At 41.5% G+C, this 22,091-nt stretch overlaps 1 protein-coding gene across 4 annotated transcripts in view; it reads left to right on the top strand.

Moving 5' to 3' along the window:
• KCMF1 (potassium channel modulatory factor 1) overlaps positions 1–18,885 on the top strand; it is a 49,310-nt gene extending 30,425 nt beyond the window's left edge. For all 4 annotated transcript variants that reach the window (XM_017822484.1, XM_017822487.1, XM_017822485.1 and 1 more), the window contains 5 exons: positions 2,327–2,466; positions 8,589–8,690; positions 13,028–13,202; positions 15,474–15,756; positions 16,712–18,885. In XM_017822484.1, the coding sequence (XP_017677973.1) occupies positions 2,327–2,466; positions 8,589–8,690; positions 13,028–13,202; positions 15,474–15,756; positions 16,712–16,973 (962 nt within the window). In that variant the 3' untranslated portion in view covers positions 16,974–18,885. The remainder of the gene's footprint in view (positions 1–2,326; positions 2,467–8,588; positions 8,691–13,027; positions 13,203–15,473; positions 15,757–16,711) is intronic.
• Positions 18,886–22,091: the final 3,206 nt, after the last annotated feature.

Genomic DNA, 22,091 nt, shown 5'->3' with positions numbered 1-22,091 from the left:
CTTGTGTGTATGTGTTTGTAGTGATGGAGATTTTCAGTTTTCCAATCAGTAAGTAGGTATTTAAGCATCATCACAAGGGTCATAGCAAAGCTTAAGTGAAATCAGAGGATCAGCTAAACAAACACTGGTTAGCTTTGGATGTGTTTGTGACTGACTGGTGTTTTTGTATTCCCAAAGGTATGCAGAATTTTTTTTGAGAAATTCTTGTTCAGTTATTGAGCTTCAGAGAACAATACAGTGTTTGCATGTGTTGTTTGGGACAGACTAAATGCAGTTAAATTTGGAATTCTTTTAAACTATTCAGCTTAGAAGTTTGGCCATCTTACTTACTTTGTTCCCAGTATCTTTATTTAAGTTCCAACTCTCTTATACCTTTGGGACACTGGAAAAAGTGAAAACAGAAGTTTGCGTTTACTCTGTGCAATGACACTGTAGAAATAAAAATGCTTTTAAAGCTTTTTTTTTTTACTGTATACTGTAACAACTTGTGTAGTGACCTGCTTTAATTGTAATTTTTCATTATATAATTGCAAGGAGGATTTTCATCCATCATCAGTAAAGCATTTTGCAGTTATCTGTTTAAAAAACAACCATCATTTGAGTCCCTTGGTTTACAGGTACATTTTTCTGAAAGAATATCTGTTCCAGAATCTGTATGACTGATCCATTTAGAGACCATTTTAATGACAGCTTAGGACTTTGTCCCACATAAACCTTATTCATACTTTCCTCATTTGAAACCATGACATATATAAATTCTTTTTGTTTGATTACACTGCAGCACATTGGTAATGTTTTCTACCCACGCTCAGGTTTTTGGGTAGTGTGATTCCTGGAGAAACTTCCAGAGGAGTACTTAGTCAAAGATGTACTGAGCTCACACTGGTTAGGAGTTCCAAAATCTTGAAGTCTTGTGAATTACGTTCATACGTTATATGAAACAGTCTCCATAACACCTCAGTCTTGGATCAACCTAATTTTTGCGTCAGTCTCTATTGCATACTGTGTAAATAAGAGGAGAATGGGAGACTGAAGCAGGACTGGTCAACACCTGTAATATTTGTGCATCATAATTTTAGAGAAGCTACTCAAGTCAAAAGATAAACATATGCTTACTGTGAGTAATGGATGAGAACAACAGATAGTGCAAAAAGGAGGAATATGCTGTTGTTGTTCCTATTTTTGAACATTCAGAACACACTCCAAAGCTGATTCATATTTAATTTATAAATGAAACAAGCATATTGAAGAGTTTTATAAGAAGTTTTTTTTCCAGTCTGGTAGTCTTGTCATCCTCAGTTGAATATGGTACATTTAAGTGTTGGCTAGCAACTTCTCCTGCAACTATGGGAAGGTAGACCTTTTTCTTCCTAGCTTCACTGGTTCTTCCCATGGATTTGCAGGGTATTAGGCAAGGACAGGTGGTGAAGAACGTGTGTTCTAGCATCTGTTCAAATATGTTCAATTTTTAATTTATAGCAGGAGATCCATAATTTTATGAAAGTGTTTTTCTGTTACTTATCAACGAGTCCTAGAAAAAAATGTCAGTGAAAAGATTTTAAATTAGTTGCTGGAAAAAACCACATATTTTGTTTTTATTAGTGAATGTGAAGCTTAGTCGTGTTTCCTATAGAACATTTAATACCTGAGAGAATGGGAGAGGAAAGCATTCTCTTATTGCATGGTTTGATAAATTTTCATGTTACGTATGGTGAACTTCTGCATTAGCAACTTAAAAGTACCTGCTTTTCATCAGTAGTACAAAAGTGCCCACATTCAACACACCTAAAAGTTGCAACCAGTGTGTAACAGATAATCAGATTCCTTTTTCACTATCAAACTTTTATGTTATATATTTCAGACATTTCCAGAAGTACTTACTGCGAAGGAGTGGTTCAGCTGTGGCATAAATATTGACATATGGTATCACTGAGGACTTTTAAATTGTAATCTAAATTTGAGCTATTGCCAAGAGTTCAGCTTTTGAAATCTCATGATTCAGAAATACCGTGGTTGAGCCAGTACATGGGATAAGAGTCGTGGTGGAAAAGTGAAAGTTTGGCAATATTGGCAGCATCATGATAGAAGTCCTTGTGCCTAATGAACATTAAAAAACTATGTTATGTGTACTAATGAAAATGAAATGTAGTCTCTGATTTTTGTCGTCAGTACCTGAACACTTCTTGAATTTAGCCATTTCAATGACATGACAGATTAACTTGGCAGTGATTACAATGAAGTACATTTATAAAGAAAGGTTGATGCAAACAAAATAAATGACAATACAGCTTTGAAGTAACCCCTATTTAAATGCTTTCTGTTTCAGATTTGTACTATGGTGGAGAAGCTTTCTCAGTAGAGCAGCCACAGTCTTTTACTTGTCCTTATTGTGGGAAAATGGGTTATACGGAAACATCTCTTCAAGAACATGTTACTTCTGAGCATGCAGAAACATCAACAGAAGTGGTAAGAAGCTTCAGAATTGCTTTCGTGGTGGAAATATATTTAAAATAGTGTCTTTTCCGAAAAACTGTTGTCCTTCTGTTCTGTTTCTGTCTTGAGGCATGTATTCATTTAAATGTTTTGTCAGAAGATGTAGCTAACTTGACAGTGACATCAAAATTCTGTGATTTATGGGCATCATAATATAGTGAGCTTGCTTACTTCTTTTATGATTTTTGTTTTGTTGTCCTGATAGAATGGCTGTCATATATAGGAGATCATTATTCTGTAAGACACAGTTTTTGAAAGTTCTCATTGTTATTCTGTCTAGTTGTGTCTCCCTTTTCAAAACCAGTATGTAATTGTCCTGGAAGTCTTTTGTAACTGTAAGAGAGAGGAAGACATGCAAACAGTTTGGTGTGTTTTTCAAGTAACTATTTTAATGAACCTGGTATTTTTATGAAGTGGGATTTTACCATTCTTTTAAAACTATTATTGTCAAAGTGGGAGGTTTTCCCCCCTCCCTAACCATTAGGACACTTGATGTGTTAAAAATGCACATCTTAAACAAGTGTCAACAGAAATACTTCAGTCAGAGATGTTTGCTCCTGCTATCTTGATTGACCTTGGGAGAAGGAGAAGGTGTTTTAGCAGAATGACATGCAGGGTGTTGTTCTCTGGTGAACTGTTTTACCAGAGATTGCTAGAAAAAAAGTGATGCTTGAAGTGTATTACTCATTGCTAATGCATTATGAAGAAATTAATTATAAGTAGTTCCCTATTCTAATCTTGTACTTTTCTTAACTTTCAAGAAATTCTGTGGAAGAAAATGAATTATTTCTCTCCAAGCCTATTATGGAAGTTGGGTGAAGGAGTGATATGAAAGGGTGTTTGTTCACCTTTTTTGAGACTCAAAGTTGTCCTGACCTTTCTTGAAAACATAGGAAGTTGAACAGTTTACTGCACAATCAGCTGGACTGTAGGATCATTATTTAACTCAGCGACACACTGCGATTTTTGTAATCTCCTTGAGTTTTTCTTAAACTTTACAACTTTCAAACATAGCATCAAGCATTCAAAGTTCCACGTTTGGATGACTTTATTTGGTTTAGTGGCTTAGTATTGCAATTCTGATTTGCACCACTTGGTGTCAGTGATATGTTCCTGACACAGAAATGTTCACATCTCAGGTTTTTAAATTTGACACGGCCTTGTTTGCAGCTGTGACTTCTAGAACTCAGTACTAGTTCTGAACTAATAACTAAAGCCTAAATTTGTGATTTTAGACACCTGCTAGTCCAGTGAATCCTGAAAGAGTTGTATTAGTTTAAAAAAAACTCAGTTTTTGTGCCTCAGTCTGCAACACTGCTATATCTTTGTTCCAAACACCGATAAAGGACAATGTTTTAGTCCTTGAATACAGTTGTCTCTGTTTGTGCTGAGTTTTGAATCTAGCTTTTATGATAAATGTTTTGTGTGTATGGACATCAACTACGTGGGTGCTGTAGCCTTACTGAGACCGTGAAAGGCTACAAGATTACTAAAGAGGAAAATATTATGGATTCTAAATGTTCATGGTTGTAGGTTTTCAAACAATTGTTTGTGTTTGGATAGCGAGCTTGTAGTGGTTGTAGTATCTCTGTCTATCCAAAGATGCGTTTTATTTTAAATATTTTTAGACCTTTAGGGAAGTTTACAGGGATAGTCACTTATAGCCCCAGCCCCATACACAATGTTTCAAAGAGTAAGACAAGCAATTTTTGCTCAATTAAATTTTGCCATTTTTATATTCAGAGGTGGTGCAGGTAAGACGTTTACTTTCTGCTGATTTTTCTCAGGTACGTACAGCAATGTTAGGTATTTGTGGGTAGGAATCACAGACTGACTGATGTTGAAAGGGACCTCTGGAAGTCACTGAGGTCACTTGAGCAGGGCCACCTACAGGTGATTGTCCAGGACCGTGTTCAGACAGTTTTTAATACACTGAGGACAGTGACTCCCCAGCCTCTCTAGGCAACATGGGGCAATGCTCAGTGACCCTCACAATGAAAAAGTGTTTCCTGATGTTCACGAGGAAACCTCCTGTGTTTGAATTTGTGTCCAGTGTCTCTGGTTCTGTTGCTGCCTGGCTTCATCATCTTTTCAGGCTCCATTGAGGTATTTATGTACATTTGTAAGATCTCCCCTTGAGAGAGATCTTCTCCAGGCTGAACAGTCCCATCTTTCTCAGCCTTTCCTCACAGGAGAGATGCTCCATTGCTGAAATCATCCTTGTAGCCTTTTGCTGAACTCTCTTCAGTGTGTGCATGTCTCTCATGTATGTGGAGCTGAGAGCTGGGCACACTACCCCAGGTGTAGCCTCACCTGTGCTGGATGAAGGCAAAAGATCACCACACTCATCCTGCTGGCAACACTCTTTCTGATACAGCCCAGGACACCACTAGCTTTCTTTACCACAAGAGCACACTGCTGGCTCATGGTCCACCAGGACCCCCAGGTCCTTTGCTGCAGAGCCATGTTCCAGATGACTGGCCTCCAGTGTGTGCTGGTTCCTGGGGTTGCTCTTCCCCAGCTGCAGGACTTGCCCCTTCGTGAGGTTCCCATTGGCCCATTCCTTCAGCTTTTTCAGGTCCCTTTAAATGGCAGCTCTTGGCATATCAGCCTTTCCTCCCATTGAGATAGTTTTCACTCCACCTCACTGTCTGCTTATTCAGCCTGTGTATCAACAGCTTGTCTTTGAGGATCCTATGAGAGACAGTGTTAGAAGTCTTACTTAAAGTCCAGGTAGACAATACCCCTGCTCTTCAGCCATCTACCAGGCCAGCCGCTTCATCACAGAAAGTTTATGAAGTTGGTCAAGCATGCCTTCCCCTCCATGCTGACTATTCTTGATGGTTTCCTTGTCTTTAATGTGCCTGGAAATGGTCTCCATCACCTCCCCAGGATCAAGGCAAGCTGACTAGCCTGTAGTTCCTCAAGTCCTCCTACTTTCCTTCTTTAAGATAGGAGTGACGCTTGCTTTACTCCAGTCCTCAGGTACCTCTCCCAGTCACTGTGATTGTTCAAAGGTTATTGAGATTACCCTCCCAATAGTATCTGCCAGCTCCCTCAACACTTGTTGGTGCATCCCATCACAACCTCTGGACTTCAGTATGTCCAGTTCACTTAGGTATTCTGCAAATTAATCCTCTTCCAGCAGAGGAATGTCTTCACTGCTCCAGACTTCACCCTGATCTCTGGAGCCTGAAGTTCCTGAAGACCAGTTTTGCCAGTGAAGACAGGCAAAGGAGTTGTTCACTGCTTCAGCCTCTTTTGTGTCCTGTGTAAACCACCCCCCTCATCTTTTGAGTAATGGGCCCATGTTTTCCCTAGTTGTGCTTTTGTTTCCTATGCAATTCTAGAAGACTTAGTAGACATTGCTTACCAGATTCAATTTGATTTGGGCTTTAGCTTTTCTTACATTGCCCTGTGATGCTTAGATAATGTTTATCTATTCCTCCAAGGTCATCCCAGGAGAATAACCTCCATATATTCTCTTTTTGTGTTTGAGTTTGGCCCGGAGTATCTTGTAGGCTTTCTGGCATTTTTGCCTGACTTCATATTCATTGGGATGGGAACTCTTGAGCGTGGAAGGAATGATCCTAGAATATTAACAAGCTTTCTTCAGGCCCCTCTACTCTCCGGTCTTATCTCATGGGACTCCTCCAAACAGATATTTTTAAGAGGCCAAAGTATGCTTTGCTGAGGTCCAGGGTTGTGAGATTTTTTTTTTTCGTCTTCCTGCCTGCCCTCAGAATTTCAAACTGCACCAAGGTCACTGTATGACCTTTACATCTTGAATTAGCCCTTCTTGTTGGTGAGTATGAAGTCCAGCATAGCACCTCTGGTCATTGGCTTCTCTGTCACTTGGAAGTTACCATGAGAGCAATCCAGAAACCTCCTGGGTTACAGTCATGCTGTGTTGTCCTTCCAATACAGATACTGGGGTGGCTGAAGACCCCCGTGACGACCAGGTTCTGCAAGTGTGAGGCTGCTGCTATATGCCTCTAGAGGACCTGCTTGATGGATTGTTCTTCCTGGTTAAGCAGCTTATAGTAAACAACCACTATAGTGTCACCCTTGTCTTTCTGTTGGTGTTGGATTTCAACTTAGTTGGACTGTTCCAAATCAGATGCAGTGTAAGTCTGCTGGCATTGTAAATACAAAAATTTTAGGAGACTTCATCACATGTGGTCTCTGAGTCTCGTTTCAGAACAGAGATGCGAATTTTCTACTATTACATTGCACTGCATCAGCTTTCTCACCTTTAGCAAGGCAGTGACTAGGCTACTTGTACATGAACTTCGAGTACTAGGCTGTTGATACTTTGTTGATAAAATTGAGAAGAGCTTTTCTTGCAATGAAATGGACGATCTGAGACAGTTTGAGTGGTCCCTGATTCGTTCTTGAGGATCACAGTTAACTCTTGTTGAGATTACAGAAATGCTGTCACTTAAAGTGGTTGCTTTGCACATGAATAGGCAAGTACTGGCAGGTATTCTGTGAGTATAATTGACTTAGGACTTTGGAGTCATCATTCAGGGTAGCAGGGTGATTTCTTAATACAAATGCTCATAAATTCAAGAGAAACTTCTGACTGCAGCATTTGTTCATGCATGTTCTAGTTAACAATGATTCTTAACTGTGTCACACTTAATCAGTGATGCAGCAGTCTTTGTTGTGACTCTTGTCAGAGCTTACACTTAACTAAATTGGTGTTTGTGTGTAACAATTCTTTAGTAAATTCTCTTGGTCAGAGTTCTTGAAAGCTGAGTTGATGTTTAGAATTAGGGTTGGTATACTTTGATTCCTTCCTTCTCATTATTCCTTCTAACTTTTTCTTAGCTGGTGTTTTTCTGAGGACTGAGTCTCTTTGGGCAAATATGTGCAGTTTATAACGCCTTTGTCCTACTAGCAAAGAACTTTCTTTTGCTTTGCTACTTTCAGGAGTGTGTTGTTTTTCATGAGTTGGGTTTCTGCTTCCTTAGAGTAGTTTAAATGAAAAAAGATTGCTTTGAAGGTGCTGCATTCTCTTGGTATGAAACACGTTCTTGAAGATTAGGCAGCTGTAATGAAGTTTATGGACTTCAGAACCATCTGTCCAGTACACATCCATTCCTATATCCGTACAGAGTAACTGTATGATATGTTGGCTTAGCTGAGGATTTATTATATTATGCTGTGATAAATTGTGCCCTGTAGTGTGTCCACTTGTTTGCTTCTGTAGTGGTGAAAAATCTATGAAGACAAATGCTAAACATGGAAAATAAGGGGGGAGAGATTGTAGCAAAAAGCTTTTAAAAATGCCTGGTTTTCTGCTCAGAACTTGCTCCTAAAATTAAAATGGCATTAGATGCAGCAGTTGCTGTTGAAAGCAGCCGAGATTTTACAGTAAACTTTCTTCAAGACTTCGTTCTCACCTCCATGAGAGTAAGACAGACATGTGCACTATTCTGTAGGTGTCCTTAATGCCCTTGGTCTTTGAGATCTGCTGTCAACAGCTTGGGTATAAGCATGAAGAGCACTAGGAGCAAGAGGTTTATGTTCCATCCCAGCTACTGTAAAAAAAAATGGAAGATGGTTTTCAGGCTGTTTGTGGAGTCATTCAAAAAGAAGTCATAATTATGGCAATTGTAATAGTAGTGTTTGTCTGCCTAATTAATTTGTGCTTTGGTTTAAAAACAAAACAAAACCATCCAACCACTGCTGGGTGGGATGGGTTTGATACTTAGCCAATACTTATGGGCAGTTTCATTGATGCCTCTGCTGAGATGAGTGTCAAGCAGGCAAATAGCATTCCTGTGTAACTAGACTTCAGTCTGTGGCAGAATTGGCATACAAATACTATTTTTCAAGACACTGAAAATAGAATTTGCAAATCATAACTCTGGTTTTCATAGTATTCTGAAAATCATGAAGTAAAAGATGACTAAATTAATATCTGCAATTCAGTACATTTTCTGGGTTTGTTTGAATATGTTGACATCCAGGTGTTTGTGAATACCTAGAATGTGATTTTGAAAGCATGAGAGGTTTGACTCAATGATATAAGTTCTATTTTGTAAACTTTATAAAGTCAGAGTTTTTTTCTTGCTTTGTCGTTTCAGATTTGTCCAATATGTGCAGCATTACCTGGAGGGGATCCAAATCACGTAACAGATGACTTTGCAGCTCATCTTACACTGGAACACAGAGCTCCTAGAGATTTAATATCCTTTCTAAGTTGAGGCAAAGAAGCTAGACTGTTTCACCTAGCAGCCATGATGTCTTGGTTTGATTTTTATAGTCAAGGGGGCATATTTTGGTTTTCATGAAATTTAAGTTGGTAAATATATTATATGTCAAAAATAAACAGGTTCATTTGCTAGTCTAAAAAAGTATAAATGCCAGACTGTGCACAGACTGTAGGTATACTTGAGAATGCTTTTTGCTCTATCAGCAGAAAGAACTTCAACACAGAGAGGTTTTCCTACTTGCACTGTGGTTTATCGTGCCTGATCATTACTCTTGATGCTATTTTGTGTATCAAGATTCAGTACTGTGCTTGTGTGCATTTATGGCATCAAGATGATTCAAGCTTAGCTGGTTTTGACAGAAGATTTTAAATTTGCTTAGCTGATTTTAACAGAATCATCTAATAATGTGATTTCGTAGTGTTACTGATAATTTGTAAATATTTGGGAAATAGTATGCTTTCTTTCAGTTACCTTAGCAGCTAGTTATGCAGATTTATCTGTGCTTGAAGGCTGAAGAGGTGGAACTGTTAGGGATTTTTTTTATCCTTGTTCTAGGAATATTTTTCTTTTTAAAAACATTTTCTTCCTCCGTAGAATTAACCGATGAAATATATTTTGGGCTTTTACTTAATGACATGCAGGCTATGTAGCATCCCTGCAGTAAATAATCTCTGAACTATTCCTTTGTGTCTCATTTAAACAAACAGACAAAAAGGCTACATTATAACTTTGCTAGTAGCTTTTTGTTTAAAGATTTTTAAAAAGGGAAAAAGAATAGTCTAAGAATATTAGTCATGAGATCCACTCTGTGGACAAGCAGCAGATCAAGGAGGGCATCTTTACAAGTTGGCTCCCTTAGGACCTGTTCCAGAAAATTGTCATCCAAGTTTTCTAGGAATCTTCTGGCGTGGTTTGTCCAGCTGTATGATGCTCCCAGTTAGTTTCTGTCAAGCCAAAGTCCCCATAAGGACAAGGGCAGTTGACTTGGAAGTGTCTCTTAGTTCCTCAAATAATAATCCTTTGGTGGCATCATGCTGGCTGGGAGCTCTATGGCAGACTCCCACAATGACATTTGCATCATTTGTTTGCCCCTTGATTCCTATTCAGAGGCTCCCAACTGTGCCATTGCCAGCTGTGAGCTCCATACCTCCTAACCCTTCTATTACACACAGTGCCATCCCTCCACCTCTTCTGCCCTGCCTATCCCTGCTGAAGAGCCTGGAACCATCCAACAGGGCACTCCAGTCACAGGTCTCATCCCACCAAGTTTCGCTTATGCCAATGATGCCAAATCTCTGGGACTGGGCCAAAGCTCTGAGCTCTTCTTGTTTGTTCCTCATGCTGTGTGCATTGCTGTAGGAACATTTCAGGTGTGGTATGTTGTAGTCAATTGTAGTCAATACCTCGTGAGGCAGATGGAGGGATCCCATTAGTGCTGCTGTCCTCAAGTTTTGTCACACCATCCCATCACTCATCACTGGCGAGCCTGGTATTTTCCCCTTCCCCCTTCCAAGCCAGTTTAAAGGTCTGCCAGCAAGCCCCACCAGCTCCTGCACTAGAACTCTTTTTTTCTTTCTGAGGAAGGTACATCCCATCAGGTGTCAGTAGACCAGGTGTTGAGTAGATCATCCCATGGTCAACAAACCCAACGTTTTTCCGATTACACCAACCTCGGAGCCACTCGTTGACCTATTCCTGTCAATGTTATTCCTTGTTACCGGAAGGATCGAGGAAATCACTACCTGTCCCAGGGCCCTGAAGTCTCTTTTGATTGCCCTCAGGTTTCTCTTTGTTATTTTGTTACTGCCAGTTTGAACAAACAATAATGGACAGTAATCAGAGGGCCTTATTAGACTGGAGAGTTTTCCAGTAATGTCCCTTACCGGAGCCCCTGGGAGACAGCAGACTTCCCTGGGAGTTTGGTCTGGTCTACATTCCCTCTGTTCCCTTTAGAAGGGAGTCACCTATTACAGCTAAGTGCCTGATGAGGCTTTTTCTAACAAGATTTACATCCCTAATAACTATGTAGCACTATACCTAAGGTTAGACTGTGGGCTTCCAACATTGGCTTGACAGCTCTGTAGGCCAGGAAGTTTAAATTTTTCAAGCTACAGAGTGAAATTAATTTCCTGCTGAAACGCACAAGTTATTTGATTAGAATTCAGGCTTCTGCAGCATCTTCTCCCCCCTAGAATCAGAGATGCCACCAGATGACTTTTAATTAGGGAATGTTTGAGCTATAAAAAATAATGCTTTCAAATACAGAAGGATTCAACTGCTGGTTGCCTGGGAGAAGAACCATCTGGCTACACCTTCCTTTCAGGGAGCTGTAGAGAGTGATGAGGTCTCCCCTGAGCCTCCTCTTCTCCAGGCTCAACACCCCCAGCTTCCTCAGCCTCTCCTCATAGGACTTGTGCTTGAGTCCCTTCACCAGCCTTGTTCCTCTTCTCTGGACCTGCTCCAGCCCCTCAATGTCCTTCCTGAATTGAGGGGCCCAGAACTGGACACAGCACTCCAGGGGTGGCCTCACCAGTGCTGAGTACAGGGGAAGAATCACTTCCCTGCTCCTCCTGCCACACTGTTCCTGATCCAGGCCAGGATCCATTGGCCTTCTTGGCCACCTGGGCACACTGTGGCTCATGTTCAGCTTCCTGTCCATCCACACTCCCAGGTCCCTTCCTGCCTGGCTGCTCTCCAGCCACTCTGTCCCAGCCTGTAGCACTGCAGGGGGTTGTTGTGGCCAAAGTGCAGGACCCGGCACTTGGCCTTGTTGAACCTCATCCCATTGGAATCAGCCCAACTCTCCAACCTATCCAGGTCCCTCTGCAGAGCCCTCCTGCCTTCCAGCTGATTGACACTCCCCCCAGCTTGGTGTCATCTGCAAATTTGCTGATGGTGGACTCAATCCCCTCATCTAAATCATCAATAAAGATATTAAACAGGACTGGGCCCAACACTGATCCCTGGGGGACACCACTAGTGACTGGATCCCAACTGGATGCAGCACCAATCACCACCACTCTCTGGGCCCAGCCCTCCAGCCAGTTCCCAACCCAGCACAGGGTGCCCCTGTCCAAGCTGTGGGCTGCAGCTTTTCCAGGAGTGTGCTGTGGGAGACGGTATCAAAGGCTTTGCTGAAGTCCAGATAGACACATCCACAGCCTTCCCCTCATCCACCAGGCGGGTCACCTGATCATAAAAGGAGATCAGGTCAGACAGGACCTGCCCCTTCTAAATCCGTGCTGGCTGGGTCTGATCCCTTGTCCATCCTGTAGGTGTTGTGTGATATATTTGTGTCTTTTTGTAATAGCCAGAAGCTCTCTCTTTCCATGAGGAGTGTAGTAATTTCTTTCAGTCTTAAGTTCTTGACCTCTATGACGTTGTTGAGGTTCTGCATCATAACTGTGATTTATCAGAAGTACAAGGTACACTGCCCTTACTGTACTAGATACAAGTGGTGAGCATCCTATTACAAAAATAAAAAGCATGGGAGATGGAGGACCTAAGCTAAAAGTCTAGTAACAGTTAAAGTATTAAAGTCTATGTTATTTTATTTTTCACCAGTGAATTATACTAGTGATTTTTAAAAGGAAGCCTTATCTGAACTGCCTTGGAGAAATGCATGTTGACAACTTTATGACAAAAATAATCTTTAAATAATCTGTTGATTGCATCAAAATTTATATGAGAGAACCTGTAAAAGGTTTGACAGGAAATACAAGCATCTGATAGGAAGAAGTGGAGGGAAATGGGAAAATGAGAAGCATCATTGTCATAACTGGAATTAGTGGTATTTCTTTGGCTAAAAGAAGAAAGGGTAGAACAAAGGGATGTGATGGATGTGCTGAATACTCCAGAAACCTACAGTTTTCCTAAGGACTCAAGTGGTGAAATTTCTTGGATAAAAGCATGAATTACAGAAGTGAAAAGGAATACAGTAATTATTACGTAATTCCGATAGGAGTGGCAATAAACTTTTTAAATATTGTTAATACTTAACGTAAGAATTGGGGAGGGAGAACCAAATCCCTATGTCTCAGTAGTAAGCTTGGCTGAACGTATTTTTTTGTTTGTTTGTTTTCATATTACTGATTAGAAAATTTTGATCCCCTCAAAAAACAACAACAACAAAAAAAAAATTACCAGATCAGTAAGTCTGACTTGCACCATAGGTTCAGTGTGTGCTTCAGAAGTTGAATCATTACTTTATGAGTGAAGAGCAGTGTGCATCTGAGTATTTCACCCATCAGATGTCCTGGTCATTTAACACTCAATGCCAAACAGTTCTGTTTTCTTAACATCTTGGCTACGATGAATCCAGTGGCGTTCGGCATGTACGTAGGATGTTCCACCCAGGCCGGGGTTTGGGAGGCCCCCGTGCACGTAGATCAAACATGCACTTTACTACCAGTTCCCCTGGTGGGCTTTCATCTTCTCAGAGTTCCTATTCTCCAAGCAATAGAGAAGCCATGGATCCTATAGCTGGTAAGAGCCACAACCACAGATTTTACCCTGATATCCTCCTCTCACGTAAAACTCAAGGTTTCCTGCTTTCTGTTGCTGCGAAGCTGCTTGTGTAGATGGATCCCCCAGTGAGCAGAGTGCTTGTAGCTTGTGCTTTGAATTCCAGCCAGTGTAAGGCTTATTCCCAAACCTGTGTGTTGGCACTGAGTATTTGTGTAGGTGCTTGTGTCCAGCTTCCATCACCTAATTTAGCATGTGTCATTTTAATTTGCCACGTGATAAAGGTGTTTGTATGGAGGAGAGCATGTCTGAAAGAGGATGAAATTAGCTCAGTTTGATATTAATGGACGTTTAAAATTGGTTCAGTTTGCCTCCAGGCTGCTGTTCAAGTGCCAGGCTTTTATTTCATATTTAATATTACAGACTTCATTTTAAGATGTACATGTAAATTCATTTATAAACTTACTGTTGCAAGTATTTGAGGTCTGTTTTGGTCAAGGTAAGAAAAATGGTGATGAGGGGAAGAGTGTCTTATTTTCAACACCAAGATTCCCAGGAATAACTTGTTTGGCCTGTGTTTAGCTTTGATTTGAAAAAAATGGGTTTTTTACAAGAAATTAAAAATAGAAAATAAAGACAATTCTGAAAACACATATAGCTTTGCCTGAGGGGAAATCTAAACATTTTCATATGGTGGTCTTTGACCATGCCAGTGTAAAGACTCAGTGGCTCTGGTGCTCTACTGGCCTGGTCAAACTAATTAAATTATCTGTGAATAAATTAAATTAGCCCTTCAAGAGAAGAAAATAAGTTAAGCAAGGTCACAGGAGGTCTGAAAAAGACTCAGGTTTGTTCAAGGAGGGAATATGTTCATGAAGCTTCCAGTGCAAGGCATCATCTTTCTCTTCTAAGGGCAGCTAGTTCAGCACAGTTAAATGTGGAGTGACTGCTGAAGTTTGTTTTCAGCCTCACAAGACCTTCCCACTTAGCAGCATTACATGTGGAGGAGTAAAATGGGCTTATTCTGCATCTTTTCTCTTTTGGTGGAAGCTGTGATTCTGCGTTTAGAGTGCACTGAGCTGAGTGTCTTTCTTGTTCCGGGACTGTCTCGAGTTCACACTTGCTTTCAAAATACTCTTTTGCTATTATCTAAGCTTAAACTTATAGTGAGAATAAATATATCTAAGTCACGTCTGGAAGTTTTAACGTGGCTTCCTTTTTGCTGGCATAATAAATAGGAATGACCACAGTAATTTTTCTGTTTAAATGAGGTTTGTAGCATTAGTGACTTTTTTTTTTTACAATTTTTTTCCCTCCCCGTGGCATTCTGCAGTAATTAAAAGTTATAAAATCTTGCTGTTGCTGTCACTGCTGGTGAAAATTACTTGACCACTCTGAGCTTGTATTTTGCTTTATTCCCTCAAAGAAGGCTTGCTTTAGAATGGTTACATTTTGTTAATGCAATGGAAGAAAAATTGTCATGACCTCCGTAGTAATTTTGTTATGTGGAAGAGAGGGGCAGGAACAGGATTGTCTTCTGCTTCCTCTGCTCTTGCACCAACTGCAGCAATTGGCTGACATAAGAAGTACCTTGTACACAGGGTGTAGAAGAGATTCTGCAGTGATACACTGAGCAGTAATTTGCTGCTAATACTTATTTCGAAAAATTCCTTGTGGATGAAACTTGCAATAAGCATTCCATCCTTCTGATTTGGCAGACTTAAGAACAGAGGGGTTTTTTAATTGCTAGGCCTTCTCTGTGATTCTAACAGAAATAAAAATTCCTACAGAATGCTTTTGATGTGAAGCAATGATTCAATGTGTTTTCTTAGCTAAATGTTTTTTATTAAAAGTTTGAAACAATGGTACAGTTTTTCTCTTGGCTGCAACACAGCTTCCCTCTGGGGCAATCAGGAAGATGAAGCTTGTGCTTTCAGGGAACAATTGTTGAAAGGGAAAAAAAAAATCAACCAAAGCGAAAATGAACAAGTTTCTGGGTCATTTGGTATTTTTGACTTGAAGTCTCAGAGAATTGCTGCAGAGGACATAATTTACCAGACAATACCTATGGATTGGCTCTTAATCTTCCTCACCTTGGAGCCATTAAATGCTCAGACTTTAAAAAAAAAGTGTGGTTTTTGAGTTTCGTGGGCTCTCTGAGCATTGTTTGTTCTTTGATGTTGGTGATTGAAAAAAGAAGGAACCGATGCACTGAAATTCAGGGTGTATTCATTCTGTTGTGTGATGCTCATTTAAGATCTTTGGTCATAGTAGCTTTCTCTTCTCTGGCAGAGCTTTTATCTCAGCTATCAGGTGTGAGGCGTTCTGCAGGAGGACAGCTCAACTCCTCTGGCCCTTCTGCTTCTCAGTTACAGCAGCTGCAGATGCAACTGCAGTTGGAACGACAACATGCACAGGCAGCAAGGCAACAACTGGAGACTGCACGCAATGCAACCCGACGCACCAACACGATCAATGTCAACACCACTATGACACAATCTACAACAACAACCAACACATCTAACACAGAAAACAGTCAGCAGACTATCCAGAATTCCCAGTTCCTTCTTACAAGGTAACTTGTTCGGTGTGTTTACCTGTGTTTACCTCTTACAATTTCTGTTCACCTTAGTTCTGGTGGAGATACAGAGCTCGGTGAAACTTAGGTGTTTGGAGTTAGGCACATGACTAGGGTGGTGTTAGTTAACAGCATACTTACCTGGTTTAGAAATTATACTTAAATCCCAGGGTTATTTTAAAGAGGATTCACCTCCTATGGCATTCCAGTTCTTTCAAAATATTGACTATTGACCTGAAATAAAGGTGTTTTCCACATTTCCCTTGCCATGCCCTCTGCAAGCATATTTTTGTTTGTTTGGTATTGTGAAAGAGTGTGGGAATTTTAACAGCTCCTGTGCCAAGAAGCCTGGATTTGAGTCACAGGGATTTTTATCTAAGTCCAAAATAGTACCATGTGACATCTTTCAATCAGAAACTCATTTGAGAACCTTAATCAAGGCACCTGCAAGTGTCATGGATATTGTGACTTTCAGAGCTGGAGTGAGCAGTTTCCTTGCCCCTATCAGGACATGCCCTGTACCCTAGAAGAAGTGGTGGAATGAACGTTGTATGGTGCTTCAGCAGTCCAGAGGCTTTACATGTGCAGTAACGTATTTTGTGGCAAATGTGAGCTTAAAAGTTGATGTGGAAACAAAGGAGGCACTCAACTGAGAAACAGCTCTCCCTAAAAGACACCCGAATAGCAGGAAACCTCATAAGTAGTTTTTGATTCTCCTCTAGCTTCAGGCTGCACTTGGAATGCTGTTGCAGGAACAGGGAAGGGGTGAGTTGTTAAATCCGAACCTGTCGCACTGCGGGGCCAGAGGTTGCCAGTGCTGCACGTGTGGAAGGGCAGGCAGGACTGTCCTGGGGGAGCGGCTTTTGAGCACATCTCTGTGCCTGTTGGTGGTGTCTTTGGTGAAATGGGCTTTTAGCAACTGCCTGTCTTCTCTTCCCTTGCTGCTGCACAGGTTGAATGACCCGAAGATGTCGGAAGCAGAGCGTCAGTCAATGGAAAGTGAACGGGCAGACTGCAGCCTGTTTGTTCAGGAGCTTCTACTGTCCACTTTGATGCAGGAAGAAAGTTCCTCCTCAGATGAGGATGAGCGGGGGGAGATTGCAGATTTTGGTGCTATGGGCTGTGTAGATATTATGCCTCTAGATGTTGCTTTAGAAAACCTAAATTTAAAAGAGAGTAATAAAGGAAACGAGCCTCCTCCACCTCCTCTTTGATGACATCCCACTTTGCAGACAATGTCCTCTGTGCTGTATTTGCCAATGAAAGTGGACAACAACTATCTTGGGTTTGTTTTGGTGATTGTAATTTCAGGTCTGTCACTCTTGTTACATTGTGTACATTCAAAAGAAAGAGAGAAAAGATATATATGATAATCATTTCCACTTAACTAATTTTTACTTCTAGCAGGTAAATGTAGGTTGCAGTGCAGAGCAGAAAGCTCTGTGTCCTGTACCTTGACATGCAAAAGGCTCTCCTAATACTCCACATTCAAACTGAAGAGGAAAAAAAAATGAAAAATCTCTAATGAAGCTGCTGTGTGTATTTATGAATATTAATGAATAAAAACTGCTTGGATGGTTTACCTTAACTACTGCATGACGTTTTTTGCAGCGTGCATGAGTTTTAGTGACCTTGTCATTTAAAAATTTAAATACAAGGAGTAAAACTATAAAAAACACAAAGCTTTCCCATTATTCAAAGGTTACCTGAGGAGAAGGTTAGTGCTGAGTAGCAGTTTTGTGGCCACAAAGTAGCTTTTGAATAATATGTGACAGAATGACATCTTCATGTGCTGTTCCTGCACAGGATGGAAACTCTGCAGTGGGATACATTGTCGTGACCGGGGTGTGGCATTTTGCTGTATGTGATCATTATGTTGCCCTGTCAGCCGTCACCTCAATGTGTGGAGTTAATCTTCATCTTATGCATCTATAGGAGACACAACAGTAAGGCCACTGCTGGAAGCTACTGCAAGGGGCTTTTGTGTGCCCTGAAATCAAATGACGTTCACTTTTGTTTAAAGCTTTTCTTTGTTGTGGTTGTTAAAATTTTTTAATTGTTAAATATGTTTTATTCAGGTGTAGACAATTCATATATTCACTGTGTTTCTTAAAAAAAAAAAAAAAAAGTTAACCTGGATCATATTGTCTTAGTTTTAAAAAGCCTTTCACAGCCTCAATCATATTGAGTTATTTATGTATTTGCTTCATAGTTTGCAGAGACTTGACGGTATCAGGAAAGCTAGAGGATTTGGATTCCCAGACTGTCAGTATATTACAATGGAATTCCTAATGCTAACTTTAGCACTTTTATTTATTATTTCTTTTGGTTATTTTCTCTGGTATAAAAAAGTTGACAAAGCCTTTTAGTTGAATCATGCCACCTACATGCCTATACTGTTAACCCTACTGGTTTGAGGAAAAAAAAAAAAAAAGAGTATGGTGTTCTTGTGCATAGAAATTTATAATAGCCCCAAGGCAAGGACAGGGGTATGTTTGGTTTTGGTTTTTTCTTTCTTTCTTTCTTTCTTTTTTTTTTTTTTTTGGTTGTGTGGGGTTTTTTGAATGTAAAGTTACATTATAAAAACAAAAGTGCACACAGCTTCTGATGAAAATTTAAACTAGGCTTATATCATAATGGTGTCTTTCCAGATCTCTCACCTCACCCCCTCTCTCTTTCTCTGTATCCTCCCTTCTCAGCAGCATTGTAGAGTAAACGTACAGACTTGGACACCGTGTGGTGTTCTCAGCAAAACTGTGACATGTATGCTAATCCAAAATAACAGCAGCAAAAGAAACAACCCCATAGACTGAACTTTAAGTTCCCTCCTTTTTTTTTTTTTTTAAATCATCAAATCTTGATTGTTTCCATGTAGAGCAGCACTAGCTTTGTTGGGGTTTTTTGTGGTTTTTTTTTTTTTTTTTTTTTGTCTCTGCAACAGAAAATGTTTCAAGGGAAACTTTACATGCGGCCTCTGGTTATCCTGAGAGTTACCCCCAGTAGGGACTTTTTTTATTGATTGATTGTTGAGGATTTTCAAAAATTTTTCAAGCTGTAGTTTTTCAAACACATCTTCTGCACATTACAATAAGACAGACGGTTCAATAAAGCATTTTCAAGACTGTTGTTCAGTTGATTTTCTTTGGTTTTGATGTATCATGCAGACAGTTCTGTTCTAGAAATTTCTGCAGCTGTTTTTAATTCCAGCTGTTATATTCCAACACAAAATCAATTCGTGTAGACATCCTGAGTGATTTACATAAGCATGTTTTGAAACCAGACGCTTTGGCCAGTGATGAAGTACGTAGTCCTAAACTCTTCACAGGTAGGTGAATTCAAGATTGCACAGACCAAGATGCATTTAAAAGAGGCTCTTCTCAGGTGTGGTGTTATTTTGTATTGGTGTATGGCTGGTCTCCAGAGGATACTTGGATTGCATGACTTCCAGACTCCACTCTGCTTGCTTTGAAGGGGATGCAAACCCGTACTACCCATGCTTACTTAGAGACTGAATGTATGCTGACTTGGGTTTAAAGGTATCCTCGAGCATCACATCAGCTCGTACAAATCTTCAGTTGTTTGGGGGTGGAGGTTTTGAGTGTTTTTTAGGTTTAAAAATAATACAAAATGGCTACTTGGAAGGTATTTATTTGAGTAGTCTGCCAATTCCTATTTGTGGGGAAGTGTTTTTCTTTCTCAGAGTAAGCTTTGTCAGGCTAGTATTTGTGGGGTATTTCCAAAACATTTATTTTCAGGGTGCTTTGGGCTACAGTGAAAACAGCCAGCAGCAGCTTTGCAGCAGACTCCTGTAGAGGGTTGGTTATTCTTCCACGTGAGGGGGCAGAAAAGACAACCCCCAAACTACTTCCCAGTACACCACATGGACACCACTCTTCCAGAAAAGGGAGCCTTAGTACTTGGCATTTGCACAGTTCTTGGATGCAGTGAAACCTGTATTGTGAAGGGGTGATTAAGGTCACTTAAAGAATCACTGGCAAAGGTACCAGCAAAAGCAATTTTGATACAAAAAAAATTCTGTGGCCGCGTTCACTCTGTTACTACATAGATAGAAACACAAAGGAGAATTTGATTGGAGTCAAACTGGAACAATGTACACAGAGACTGGGGATGCAAAAGGGTAAGGATGGAGAATGCACTCCCATTGAGTCGGGAGGTTCAGAGTGAGCCCCCTTGCCAAACTTAGCCTTGGAATTGCTCAGTGGTTTATGCCTAAAGGATTTGGCAGCACTTAATCACTGAGTAATTTAACACTCACAGAATTACTCAATAGGATTTACTACAAGCAAAAGAGTAGCTTAATTATGACTCTAAGATGACAACGTTGATGCTACACTTGCTGTAGGGCTCTCAGACCTGTGGGTTGACGAGCTCCCAGAGGCATCCTGCTCCAAGAGAGGTGCTGGCACAGCCACTGTGGCCCAGGGGAGTTCAAAGGGCCTCATTTGGGATCCCTGTTCATAGGGTTGCAAAATGCTTGGCTTCAGTCATCCATCAGTTTCCATCCTGGCCTCAGTCCAGGTCAACAATTTTCCTCAAAAGTCCAGTAACAATAGTATTGTTTCACTCTGCTGTGATTCAGACAAAAATGAGTTTCCCAGGCTACTAGCTAGAAAACAGTTTGTTAGGCAGCAGAAATTCCTGGGAACAGGCAGTGTTACTGACGAGCCAAGGGGAGCCTGACTGCCCGTGGGCACACCCCGAGCTGCTCACAGGGGGTGTGCTGGGCCTGGAGTTGTGCCCCTGCACTGAGCGGGCAGAGGCACCCCCAGGGCACCCCCCAGCTGCTGGTGGGACACCAGAGCTGCTCTGTCAGCAGAGCCCGTGCCAGCCTTCATTCCAGTGCAGCCTCCGGCTGGTAAGGGCTGCCAAAGAGCCTTCTCTGGGGCAGAGAGAAGGGCATACAGTCATTCCAATACTTCATAACAGTTGAAGGGATTGGAACAAGGGTGTTAAAGGTGGGAGCAAGTCTGAAAAGCTGTTTGGAATATCACTCTGGTCTGTTTTTGTATCTTGTGATCTGTTTTAATCAGAGGTCTGGTGGGGTTTTTTTTCTGTTTGGGTCAAAGCCAAAGAAAGACATCACGTGTGATAGTGAAAATGCATTTTAGCTTGCATCCACCTCACGTTTTACTTGGGGTTGTGGTGACTGCCTTCATCAGTTTCCTGGGACTCTGAGAGGGTGGGGGGGCTGGTTCTGTTCAGGGAAGTTGGGAGGTTCCATTCTCTGCCCTTAGCTCAGGGTGGGTTTGCAAGACCTCCCTTCTCAGCACGGAGTTGTGCTCCCTGTTAGCTTGTTGACAGCGTAGCTTGGCACAGAAACCAAACATCCAGATGTGTGCACACCTGCAGGTGAGACGTGTCTGTTGTAAAGGAGTAAAGGCAATTCCGTGCCACCAGTCAGAAGGCCCTGGAGGCAGAGAGGTGCCACTGGCTCCTGGGGCTCTCGGAAGACCTAAACCAGGAAAGCACTGGGTACCTTCAGTATGTGAAGAGTTTTCCAGTTACATCACTGAATCTTTTCCCTGACGTAGCTGACCTTCACTTCTGGTCTGCCTGCTTTGCCAAAAGGACACTTTGCTGTTTTGAGGCTGTTGTTTCAGTTCAGCTCCTAAGGAACAGGAGCGAAGTACGGATGCCCAGCACTGGTGGAACCCCCCTTTGCGGTGCTGTGTCCTGTGCTGGAGGCAGAGTGACCATGCCCTCCCCTCCTTGGCAGCCCTGCAGTCCTTGCAGCCAGTCTCGTACAGCCCTTCCTCCAAGCTTGCTGCTGGCTCCTGCCTTCCAAACACAGCAGGTACAAACGTGCTGGCCTCTGCACAAAGATTTATTTGCAGGTACTTACACGTCCAGCACAGGTGTTCAAAAGTTACTCATGGATAAAAATGGAAAAGGAGAACGGTAGGGGGGAACCATGCAGCTTCTGGAGTGTGCTTCCACCACACAGCCTTTAACACAGCAGTGGCCTTTGCCTCCTGCGATATCCAACACAACACAAGGATAAGCACACTTAGGATGTGGTGGTAAAAGCAGGGCCCTGCAGCTGTGGGGGGTGTAGGAGAGGTGCCATTTGGAAGATGACCTGCACTGCTGCATCCTCCCTGCTGGGCCAGCAACAGTGGAGGGGTAGGATGAAGGTGAGTGGGCCTCAGTTCCCCCCTATACCATGTGAAAAATAAGGGAGGCAGTGCTGGCCTTGCGGGAGTTGATGGGGAGGGGAGGCCAGAACAAGGGATGCTGATGTGGGTCTCGGCACACTGGGGGGTGGGGGAACTGGGAAGGGAAAAAAATGTATAGGAAAAGTTAGGAGAAGT

The sequence above is a fragment of the Lepidothrix coronata genome, unplaced genomic scaffold, assembly GCF_001604755.1.
Source record: "Lepidothrix coronata isolate B3197 unplaced genomic scaffold, Lepidothrix_coronata-1.0 Scaffold98, whole genome shotgun sequence".
Lineage (NCBI taxonomy): Eukaryota > Metazoa > Chordata > Aves > Passeriformes > Pipridae > Lepidothrix > Lepidothrix coronata.
This window is presented reverse-complemented; position numbering and strand designations above follow the sequence as displayed.